Source organism: Neolamprologus multifasciatus, chromosome 10 (assembly GCF_963576455.1).
Source record: "Neolamprologus multifasciatus chromosome 10, fNeoMul1.2, whole genome shotgun sequence".
NCBI classification, from domain to species: Eukaryota; Metazoa; Chordata; class Actinopteri; order Cichliformes; family Cichlidae; genus Neolamprologus; species Neolamprologus multifasciatus.
Window position 1 is genome coordinate 12864763 of NC_140448.1, and position 12759 is coordinate 12877521.

Consider the following 12759-nt stretch of genomic DNA (forward strand, 5'->3'; position numbering starts at 1 on the left):
AAAATTTATTGCAGTAATCCTCTATAGCCAAACTCTCGCCAATCTGTTTCGGGCAACAGCTTAGTGCCTTAGCAGACAGATCAGGCCATCAATGTGACTTACAAGAGTGCTTTTGTTGTTGTTGAGGCTTTAAACACTCACCTTCTGGGTCCAGCAGCTTGGTAAGCCCCAGTTCCTTCTCAGCCACATTGAAAGCATTTTGGAGATTGTAGTGAGCGTTGGACCTCTTCAGGTTGTCAAACTCAATCAGGTCGGGTCTGCAGAGGATTGGAAACAATTGTGACTTTAATGATAAGGGGTTACAGAAGAGTGCAAGGTGCAAGCAAATACGAATATCGGCTGACTTCTTGCAACTTGTTGTAGTACAGAAGAAAATGTTTTCAATCTAAGGTGCATAAAATGTTCCTCTAGAACTGGATGAAGTCATCTGCATGAAAAAAGGCCTCTGATCATGGATGAAAACCACACCTGCAAACTAATGCCTGAATGATGCTTTCATTTACAGTTGCTAAGGTTTGATTGATTGATTGATTGATTGATTGATTGATTGATTGGTAATTTATTTCAACATGTGAACAATATACAAGTACATTTAGAAAAGAAAATAAGAAAGAAAAAAAATACTGTACAAATTACATACAAAAAAAATTATTAATTTACATGTTGAATGGGAGTGGGAAGAAGTAAACACTTATTTAATCCCACCCCTTTGCCATAAATTATCAGTTAATATTTAGTCAGCTTCCTTACTGATATAATTTGTAATAAGGTTGGTGGTATAAAAGTATGAAAGGGGTTCGGGTGAGTATATTTTATTAAAACCTATAGGATATTATAGCATGAATGCATTCACAAAAAATAAAACGAGGACAAAAAGGACTAAGCATAATGTAATTTCTTGCATGATAATGTAAACGACAGACAGCTCAGTGGTTTGCGTAACTATCCTACGGCTCACTAACTGCTCTGAAAGCCATGTTGGCTTTCATCTATCAAGTATCACCCTTATCACCCTCACAGTATGCAGTCATTGTAAGGAACAATATGCCCCCCTCTGTTTGAGTCATATGTGTTTAGGCTACACCTTTGGCTTCTATTTTACAGCTCCATTTAAATGTTAGCTATTCATGAGTTATCAGCAGAGTGTGCAACTGGGGTATCAAGTATGGCTCTTAATAGAAAATAAGTGGGTTATAATTTCTGTGATCTAGGTCATCTTATTCCCTATTTATTTTCATCCTTTCAGGCACACTGCAGACTGAAGAATGGGAGGAGCAAGTGGAGACCTAAATAGAAAAGGGGATAAAAACACCCCAGAGATGGGAAATGGTTCTGCGACAGGTGCTCCTCATTACGAAGGGAATGAAAACCATTAAAATACAAGACTCCCTTTTGATTTGGAGGATGACTAAGTTATCTAAAAAACCCTACAGTAAGAAACAAAAACTGCAATTACACTGAATAAGTAAATGCATAAAAAGGGCTGCTTTTACTGTAGCTGGTATCAGTGATGTGAAATACATGAAGAAGTCAATGACCTGTGTTTGTGCACGATGGCATTGAACGCTAGACCATCTCTCCAACTGGTAGTGAAGTTGTGGATGTTGACATTTGGGTATCTGAAAAGGGCAGATAAGAATTCATTAATCATTAGCCCAGCAAAGAAAGATTCAACCCTTCTGGTTCTCTTTTACAGCTCCTTTCTTACCCAGCAGTTTTCATTTGGCACCAAAGCAGCAGCGCATCTTTAGCTGATTTCTTCTCCTTATTGTCCTCAGTTTCCACACTGATGTCTTGAATCTGTAAGTATGGTACACATCCAGTCAGGTCGGAGCTTCAATAATAACTGACCTTCAAATGTTATTGCAGTAGTGGGGTGTATAACATTTAAGGAAGTCAAGTAACAACAGTAAGTTCATAACTACAATAATGGCATAAAGAATTACTTTGTAAAATTATGTTAACTTTTAATAATTCAGTTTTTCTGGGCATTGCTAACTCCAGAGACCTGACATCCCAAAGCCCAAGTTCAGCAACATGGTGACTGAGGTGAGAGGGAAAATCTGTAGAGCTCATCACAGCTACTTTATATATTACCTGGAAGCGAAGGATGATGGTCCAGATGAGACCCAGGGTGAGACGGTGATTCCCATCCACAATGTCATGTGAGCCCATATTTTCCAGATGAACTTTTTGCTCCTTAAGAAACTGTAGGGCTTTGTCAACATTTTCAAGGCAGTGGATACGCATGCGGCCCTTAGTAGGTTTTGGCTAGGGGAAGCAGCAGAAAAATACAAGTTGACATAGGTTGACATTGTTGAAGAAGAAGGCTTGGCAGGAGTTTAAAAAGAGAAAAACAAGTACAAGCAAAAGAAGTAAATCACATATTAAAAAAACAAACAAAACAAAAAACAAGAAATGAAGCACATGATTTCTCCTTCCTCCTGACTTGTGAGGGTCATCCTGAGGGTATGGGTCAGGATTGGGACATAAAGCAGTAGTTCCTCTGTGATACTAACCAGCTGTTCTCCTGAGAGGACTTCCAGAAGGCGGATTAGCATGCGCCCATCCCGTAGGTCGGTGTACAAGTCACCAATGCGACAGGTCACTCGGCCTAAATGAGAATTTACCCATTTGGTAAAGGTTTTCTTCTGTACTGCTTCACGTTCATCTGCAAAGGATGAAAGAAAGAGAGGGGGGTTAAAGCCTTTACACATTACAGCAGCATAAACTTGACTACGAACTGTCTTCAGTGCCATTACTCTGTAGGAAATGCATATTTACAGTAAAAAAAAACAAAAAAACAAAACAAATGTCTACAGTTTTGATCACATCTGAGCTCAACCAGGAGACAGTAAGTCATAAGGACTTAAGCCCCTGCCCTGTGCAGTTCATTTCACAGACAAGCTATGCCATTAAGTCTTTAGAATCACTAGTGACAGCTTAGTGAGAGGTGCTCCCCCCACAGACCACAGTTTACTGATAGCTCTGCTAATGTGTGCATTGCTAATTACTCTGAAGACGTCAGTTTAGAAACAAGACTGTGCAAAACCAAGCATGAAGTAATGGCATTTAGTGAGTACTTTTTATTGTTCCTTTGAAAGAGCAGGGCTGAAAAAAGGAATCACAATAAATTAAGCTGTAACAGCAGCTGAGACATATGGACCGGGGGAGTAAGAAGCTAATCCTGCTCCACCACCTAACAAGGTGACCTCATTTCCAGGATACAAGGTCTCCCTTCCTTTTCAAAACACTATTCTAGCACTGTACTTACTGCACTGCACCTAATGCAAGAACAACTTAAAATTAGACATAAAACAGGGCAGAAGTGCAACTCAAATCTAATGAGTCAAATTTAAGAAACTCTCCATTGCAATCTTGCGCCCTCTCGCTAGTGAGGTCAATCAATTTGTTTATAAGTTAGTAGTTAATTAGTTAGTTAACAAAAAATCTCAAAGGCCTTGCATGTGCTGCTGTTCAGGAGCACTGTTTGTTTAAGAGACCGTATTAGTTGCTGCATACGCTGCATTGCATTTTGAAAACATCAACACTTGTTCATTTGTCAAAACTCCCCAAGCAGGAGGTAAGGCCTGGCAATGCAAACTACTTTATTGCTCTAATGAAACATTATGCAAAGCTGAGACTTCCCACTCAAAGACCTGTCCGATACCTAGTCAGTTCATGCATGAGTGAGAGGCTGCAGTCAATAAGCTTAACAGTCATATTAAAAGTGATCCGTGAGATTATAGGTCAGCATCCCTATGGTAACTTTAGTGGACTAAAAAAAATATATAAATACATATTAAGCTGACTTCATAACCAATTGTTTGCACGACATTTACTGAAATTGACCGAATTACAATAAAAGAAAGTAGTGGAAGGATTACTGAGTCACTTCAAGGTTTAGTCATTTGTATTTCTGATTATTAGATGGATGCTAAGCTACTCTGGAATCAGTGAACAATCTAAGCTGAACAAGCTGCAGTAACCAAAGACTGCTGTTGCGTAATCAACTTGCATTAACGGTAAACTCAAAAAGCAGAACATTTTGAAATCTCATGCACGTCTCCTTGGGTGGAACATCAAATCAGTGATATAATTAGACTGAAGGTGCTTCATCCACATTGCAGACAGCGCTCTTTGTTTCTTATAATGTTGCGCGCACAGCAAACTCCAAGTAATCTGTAATTAATTGTCCATTTATAAGTATTTTCATTTAAATAAACCTTTTATTAAGCATGACCTCTCGCAACCAGGTCCATGTGGTGTTTGTTAATATTATATTAACATGGTATCAATGATGTATATAAATCCCATGAGCATTCGACTTGCCAGACTGCCAACTACAGAAGGACAAACTTGTCGAGTCTCATTTTGCCCACTACAATGTCTTTCTAGCCATTTCACAACCTTGAAATGAAATCTCAAGGACTGATCACACTGCCAAAAAAACATCACCAAGAGAGGCTAGAGAAGACTCTGCATTAGCCTTATGGCATATGGACTGCATGCTCAACCTAGTGAGCTAAACCGCCACTCCAGTTTTTATACATTTCTAATTAAGTGATTAACGTATTTATATTTTGAATACATTCACTTAGCCAGGAGATTGTTTTACTGAACCAGCACTGAACTGAGTGTCTCAACGAACATTTCCAAATAACAACAAGCACTTATGTCAGAATTTCACACAAAACCACACAGGAAGATGAAAGGAAGTTAAATTTACATACAACTATAAAGTATTATTTACTGATAATGTTACACCCTGTTGGGTGGGGCAGCAATTACTGAGAACATGTGCATAGAGTCACTAGAGTTCCAAATAAATAAACCACTGAGTTAATACTCAAAATTATAATGCAGAAACCTTGGTACAGATTGCCATCTGACTGTGTTCACTGGATGCACAAAAAACATTTCAGTTAACAGATACAAAGATACATATAGGAAGTCAGCAGAAACACTGAATGTTATGACAAAACCAAGCCAAAGAGTTTGTAAAGCTGTGATTGTTCCTACTACCACTAGAACTGTAGTAGTACTAGGTCAGAGTAATACTAGTAAAGGAATAGTACTCTATTGATCAAGCCATTGTCTTAGAGTGGCTAAACAGAACTCACTCTTAAGTTAAAAGATATGACGCGTGAGTCCATTTAAAGGTTTAAAAATGTACAAAACTTCATTCGAAGCAACTCTGATAGTAATACTTGACAATATGTGCAGAGACCTGGCACTGTTTATTACATTGTTAGTACCATTCTTAGACTAGTCAGAACTACGAGGAGAATGAATTCTGCCCAGACACACAGGTTCCTTAAAGAATACATGCAACCAGAGACTGAGACCACCTACGAACATGACGGTGAACAAAAACATACAGTCAGCACAACACCAGACCAGCTTCAGGACAAGTCTCCGATTTTCCCTGAGTTGCCCAGCCAGAGCCGAAACAAAGTCAACACAACACTCATATTACACCTGTGGAGAGAAAAGAAAATGCTTCCCATCCAAAGTAATAAAGGTCTTTACTTTTGTAATTTAGAGATTTAAGTTTTAGATTTTTAAAAACCCCAAATCCCCAAAACAAACAAACATATTTACAATTAATGATACTGTAAAACTGAATGAATGATAGAATGAAGAATCTAATTCAGTTTAGATAAGACGTGAAATGTTTGCTTTTTTTTAAACTTGTTAAATTTTTAATAACAGAGTTATACAAACAAAGACAAAAAAGCAGATTGTAGAAAGAAATGTTAACTCAAAACAGGTGACAGGGCTGGCTGCAGTCATGGCCTACAGGCATATATGGTGAATAGCTGGAACTCAGGCTACCAATTAAGCTATCAGCCCGACAGTCCTGAGGATAGGTGTGTTTTTACCAGTTTTACTGGAACTCAAGAGATACGCTGACAAACAAGGAATAGCATTGTCATCAAGCAGCTACTCAGTCAAAGAGCTTTAGTATAGGATAGTTCTCTAGATGTTGCCATGGGATGAGCTAGTAGTGGATTGTGGTTTGGGCTTTGGTTCTTACACCTTTTAATAATAGACTATAACAAAGCCTCCTTTATTTGTTGCCCCATATTTCTCGTGTCTAACACTGACAGGTTATTCAGTTATTAAAGGATTGCTAATCAGTATGAAGTTGTTTAATAAGCTAAAAAATAAAGACTTCTGTTGCACAGGAACGCTATGGAAGTGGCTACATTCCTCTTAAGGCTTGGTCATGTTGTGACATAGCACCCAGCAATGAGGAGGAGGCAGTGGGTTGGTGGGCAGGGGTCCTAAAAAAACATAAAATGCTGGTACCTCGCCTGTGCTACACTCCTAATAACAATGCTGCCGAACAAGAAAACCAGACAGACAAACACAGACATCAGTCTCTGACGTGTTTGCTCATTCAAAGCAGGCAAACACAAACCTGTCATCAGAGGTGGATATGGTAGATAAGTGTAAAACTACTGCAGCTGTTGCTTTTGCGAGTGCAAAGCATGACACGTCAACTGTAATGTTAGTTCGTTCACATCTAATTGAAATTTTACATTTTACTAACCTGCTTAGCTTCCACAACAGGAAGTCTGGTGGTGCACTATGTATTTTGAAAAGCGTGAACACTGTTGCATGATGGTGACAAAAGATAAAGAAAGCTCAAACTATGCTCTACTTATAGTGTCAAATGTCTCACGTCATGTGAAACACCTTCAGGGTTTCCAAACACTGTTAGAGAATTACACAACAGACAATATGAGAGAAGAGTGAGAAAACTGGGGCTTTAGAAGCCAAGTCTGATAATTACTAGTTTGTCTTGCATTGTCTTAGCTCTCTTCTTCAAATAAAAACACTAAAATAAGTCCGCAAACTTCACAGTTTAAAATAAAAGCTCTCACACTACTATTCATTGTGACATACCTGTAATTAGCACTAAATAGACAGATAGTGCTCTGAATGTTATATAAATCCTAGCATATACCCCATGTCAAATGAGGATTCAATCTACTACTATATTATTTATTTTTTAATTCAAAAACATATTAAACTGGATACCCTACTGTTAAATGATTTCACAGCACATGTGTCTGACACAAGAGTAAAATGTACCCGTATTCAGGTATCACTAAAACAAACATTATAAATGTAGATTTAAGATCCTGACTATCATGCATTTCTTGCTCACTCTTTTGGAGTCTCTTTGTGCAAGGTAGAAAAACAAGTAATTAAAATTCTAAATGTCATGTTTTTCCTCTATTGTTTACTAATAACAGATCAAAACCTGTGGTTAAAGTCATCGCTAAATGTTTCAAAGGCACATTCGGGCATGTCCAGCCACTTTGAACATGTTCGTGTCTGGTAGTAAGCTTTAAGTATATGTCAGAGTGAGGGAGGTGAGGGCCTGTCTCAGCCAGTGCCCTCTTTACAATTGAAGGTTCGGGGGTTTAGTTTGCTGCTGCTTTTCTATTTCACTGTCAAATGAACTTGGGCACTGTTGATAACGATGATTATCTGCAGGTAATCCGAACCAATATGCCGCCAGACTTAATCCTGTCTGTGTGGCTCATAGTGCCTGGGATCATGTTTGGTGATAACATGGAGACAGATACAACACTAACACTGACTTAGCGGCCCAAGGCTCAGAAGGAAAATCATAAAGACAACAGTCTTTATCAGCAGTGGCAGTTTATGGGGTTTTTGGGTTTTTTGTTTTTTTTTTAAATATGCCAGCATATAATGTGCTTTTTTAATTCAGTGGTCACTGTTGCATCACGGTGTAATAAATAATGATCACAGAAAAAAAAATCACATGACTGTGTACATTAAAATATGTGTTTTTTTTCTTGCTGTGACCCCGCAGTGTGCAGTGTAACTGAGACAGAATATTGTTTGGCTGGAAATTTCACACTCACACACACTGTGTTCAGTTTGCAAAAAACAGGACTATCGTTTCAAAAACATATTTGCTGCAGCACAGCATGTGATCATCATCATGGTTGCCATCTCGGCCTGTCAAAAAAGCATTCATACAGCAAAATGTATAAAACATTTAAAATAACCTTGAAATACAAGGCAATAATTCAATTGAACAAAATCAGTAATCATCACTTTTTGATTAAGACTTTGAGATTATTACCCACTGCTGACAATGTCACTGATAAAATTAATTTCCTTTATAAGCCAACGTCAAGGTCAGAATTCTTTGTGTGTGTTACTGTATACACAACAGAGACTGGAACAGGACTTAATGCCAGCACTGTTTCTGCCCCTGTCACTCATCAAATCTTGTCTGTTTGTGCTGTACATCACGAAGACAAAGCATTAGGGGGTTGGGGGGGGGGGGGGGGGGGGGGGGCAGAGGGCAACTTCTAATCCTTTGCTTTGTTTCTTATGAATTCTGCATCCATGCACTGCGTTGGATGACAGTGCATTCTGGACTCCCAGTGGCAACACTTCTGCACGCTGGACAAGGAGCGACGCCATCCATAAATAACTTTCCACAGTAAGCACTTCAGATAAAAGCAAAAAATGTACACTGCAGATTTTCTTCACCTTTTCTAAGTAGGATCACCCACTGTCAAACACGCTGGGCCATTGTGTAGCGATTTCTTTACTTACTCTCAGGCCCCGTTTCTTTGGAACCAGCTCCCAGTTTGGATTCGGTACACAGACACTCTCCCTACTTTTAAGATTCGGCTTAAAACCTTTCCTTTTTTGATAAAATATTTAGTTAGGACTGGATCAGGGGATCCCGAAGCCTCCCTTAGTTATGCTGCAATAGGCATAGGCTACTGGGGGCTTCCCATAATGCACTGAGCATTTTTCTTCTGAACTCACCTTTTTGTACTTGGTATGTGTTTGCCCACCACTCTGCATTTAATCAATAGTTATTAGTAACCTCTTTTCCACAGTGTCTCCTGTCTTTCTCTCCTCAACCCCAAACTAGCTGTGAACCAGGCTCAGCCTCCCTGAGCCTGGTTATGCTCGAGGTTCCTTCCTGTTGAAAGAGAGTTTTCCCTTCACACTGTCGCCAAGTGCTTGTTCATAGGGGGCCGTGTGATTGCTGGGTTTCACTCTATTATTGTAGGCTCTTTACCTTATAGTATAAAGCGCTTTGAAGTATGTGTTTGTGCTTTATAAATAAAACTGAATTGAAACTGTATATGTAGAGTAAATGAAAAATCAACACTTAACTACATCAGGATTGTTGGGTATGTATAAATGCATATTACTACAATATGCATACATTTATTTATGGATGCATGTCAAGTTTTATACTTGATACCTGCCTTTATAACATACTGCATATTTAAGTAATTCTGCATGAATGTATAACATGGCAGCTTCTAAGGAGAGCAGAGTGGTTAGCACTGTTGTCCCACCTTCTATGTAGAGTTTACATGTTCTCCCTGTGCCTGTGTGAGTTCTCTCTAGGTACTCTGGCTTCCTTCCACAGTCTAAAGGCAGAGTTGCTGATGTTAGGTTAATTAGTGATTCTAAGCTGCCTGCAGGTGTGAATGTGAGAGTCAATGGTTGTCTGTGTTTTGGCCTTGTGATAAACTGGCGACCTGCCCAGGATATACCCGGCCTCTAACCAAATGTCACCTGGGATAGTTATTGGCTCCATCACAACCCTGAACTGGATAAGCAGTTAAGAAAAATAAATGTATGGATGGATGGGTGGGTGGATGGATAGATAACTTTGTGCCGAATCCATTATGTACATAAAACAGCAATTTCTTTTGGTTGTCACCATTCTGTGTCGAGTGGTGACAACCTTCTAAGGCCAAAATATTGTTGGTTGCTGCAAATAAAATCATAAAATTGCAGGTTTTACCACTGAAAATTCTAAAACACACACAACAATCACACTACAGCACTACACGGGTCACTAATCTGGAAGCGCCATGAAGCTCAGAAATCTATAGTCAGTGATTGGCTTGAACTGTTGGCTATCTGAAATTACAGAGTAGACCCAAGGCACTCATTAAAGAGATACCATGAAGTACTTAGAGAGAAAAAAAACAAAAAACTCCCACAGACAAAAGCAGCTTGTAATCTTTGTGGTTAGTGGTTACCATTCTGCACTGACACCAGTGGGTGGTTTCAATCAACACTAACTATGGTGTGGGGTGCCATGAGCAATGCAATCATTTTACAGAAGTTGTGGGAGATGTTGGTGTTTGTAAATATTTTTCTACCAGTACGGGGAAAACAACACATGATGTACTCATTACCTGGAGCCACCGAGCTAAAAATTAACGCAACATTGGCAGAAATCTTTCTCAGTCCCACGCTAATCATTTTTCCACTGTAAGTGAAATGTGTTTCTACACGTCATTTCACCACTGCCTCTTCAACTTAAAATATCTATCTACTTTGAAGTCAATAATTTAAGTATTAGCTGTTAAATATCTACAGTGTTATAGTACACTGCCACTGTTTGTGTTTATTCAGTGCCATTTTTGTATTCTGGTTTGATTTCATTCTTTGCATTTTTGTGTGAAATAGAAATGTCTTGTCTGTGCAAGTGAGCGAAACACAGATGCGCATGCTTTCACATTCTTCTCCCTATAAAAGCGGAACTTCCCTTCCTTCACTTCTAACTTTGAAACTAGGGCTGTAGTAAAACCGCCGCCTTGCCACATGTGGCATGAGTTATTCTTGCACTTTTAGCAGCTTGAGGTTGCAACTTTAGAAGCTTGCCCAACTTTAACGGGTTTGTTATTACAACTGACAGGGAGGGTATGACAGAGAGACCTCCTCTCCTTTTTAAATCGTACTGATGGAAGTGATACTCTCCTTCAATCACATTTCTTTGTGGGACTTTCAGCTGCACGTGATAATAAAGGAAGATGGGGGAAATCTAGACTGGGCAAGGCCAATCCCATGAGAAAAGACACATAAATAAGCATCCCTTAACGATAACTTCTGGACCCAAATGGCATGTAACATGTAAATAGGACAACATTCATTGTACCATTGTTGTCTAATGACGTCTTTCTTTCTGCACTCTACAAACAAAGGAAGTTATTGTGTATGTCTGCACCTATGTTAAAACTTCACCCTTGCTGATGTAACTCTCAGTTACAGCCAAAGGCCACAAGTCACTGAGCTTTCACTGAGACTTTTAGAAATATCAGGTTACAAACATTCAATAGTGTCTTGCTAGATTTGATATTTGAGCAAAATGCACCACTGATGTCCCTCAGTATTAATTCATTTTTTTTAATTATGCAGAAAAAGTAGATAAACACAACAACATTGGCCACTTCTTTATAGAGAGTCAACAGATTATATGAACTAAATTAGTACAGGAAATACATATCAGGGTGAGAATCAATTATTACACACTACAGTGAGAAATCTGTGGGTTCAGTTCAAAATAGCCTATGCTGCAAAGTATATATGGACACCTCGTCACTTTGTTTGTTTTAAGGCTTTGTTAAAAGTACTTTCTGTTTGAACAATGCCATGCTGCTAAGGCCTGCTGAGTGACAGTACTGCCAAAGTCCACAGTGGCTAAGAAAGTGACCCTTTGGACCAACACTCTGTTGTCTAAATGCCCTTTTACACATTTCCATTAACCTTACAGCATCTGAACCTGTTAGCTTCAGTCTGACTGGGCACCCTGATCCCTCTTCTAAAAGCAGTCAATACAAGCACAAGTTTCGACAGCATGCAGCCACATAAATAGGGGCATACAGTTCAGCGATAGATACAAGATTACCACATACTGATATACTAAAGCATGCAGACGATGTGACTTTTGTGGATATCAGAATGAAGCCAGGGGTAACAATGACGTAAAAAAGAAATGAAATGAATGAATGCTGTCACTAAAACAACAAACTAAAACTGATGAAACAATGCCAAGTATGCCTGTTTGACAAATTATAACTCTTACCCTAGTTACTGATGAATTGGGATAGTGAATGAAAAAATATTCATCTTGGCTCCTGCCTGAAGTAAAAGGCTGAACTTTGGTATAGATTTCCTCCAATGTACTTTACACACAAAAGGCATCATAACGCCTTGGAATATAATACACAGTGTGATCTGGGCAACAGGGAAAAAACTGCCCTCCAACCTGTAACAGAGACTACTGACAGAAATGGCGCAAACCACTAGGCCTGGTTTTTCATTAAACATGTCTGCTTTGACCACTGTAATATAGTTATTCAGTTTAACTTTTACCATTTAGCCATCACTTACACAACAGCCAGAAGATCCTAAACATGGCTTCTTGTTGGACTGGTACTGGGCCTGATAAAATATTTGCCTTTGTCTGTGTTAAGATTTCTAAAGTAACTGTAGCATATTGCACAACAGAGATGACGTTTGTGTTTAAAAATGACAAAGCGCTAATTTAAGCTTGCACAAACTGAAAATTGCAAATGAATGGCAAATATTTCTAATAAAATGTAAATGATGCAATGCAAAACCTTTTTGCAAATTGATGCTATGACAAAACTATGTGAGTGCACACCATATCCTTCAATTACACCAGCTCTCATGATTCAACATGAGGGAGTGACACAAAAAATGAGCTGCAAGGGTAGTCAAACTGGAAATGCAAGTGGGTGTTGACAAGATGTGCTGTGCATTTAGATACATGTGTATCACTGCATTTATGACACATTTTACCCAAAACACATCTATGCACAAACACGTCTATCAAAGTAGAGGTAGATCATGTGTAGCTCATAGTCATCTCTCCAACACATTAGACAGAAAGTATCTTTGTTATAGGGAATCATTGCT

At 38.9% G+C, this 12759-nt stretch overlaps 1 protein-coding gene across 6 annotated transcripts in view; it reads right to left on the bottom strand.

Moving 5' to 3' along the window:
• Window positions 1-12759, bottom strand: part of sptbn2 (spectrin, beta, non-erythrocytic 2) — a 50029-nt gene that overhangs the window by 16678 nt on the left and 20592 nt on the right. For all 6 annotated transcript variants that reach the window (XM_085173886.1, XM_085173885.1, XM_085173884.1 and 3 more), the window contains 5 exons: window positions 2520-2671; window positions 2098-2271; window positions 1709-1800; window positions 1539-1619; window positions 142-257 (listed from right to left, as the gene is read on the bottom strand). In XM_085173886.1, the coding sequence (XP_085030012.1) occupies window positions 142-257; window positions 1539-1619; window positions 1709-1800; window positions 2098-2271; window positions 2520-2671 (615 nt within the window). The remainder of the gene's footprint in view (window positions 1-141; window positions 258-1538; window positions 1620-1708; window positions 1801-2097; window positions 2272-2519; window positions 2672-12759) is intronic.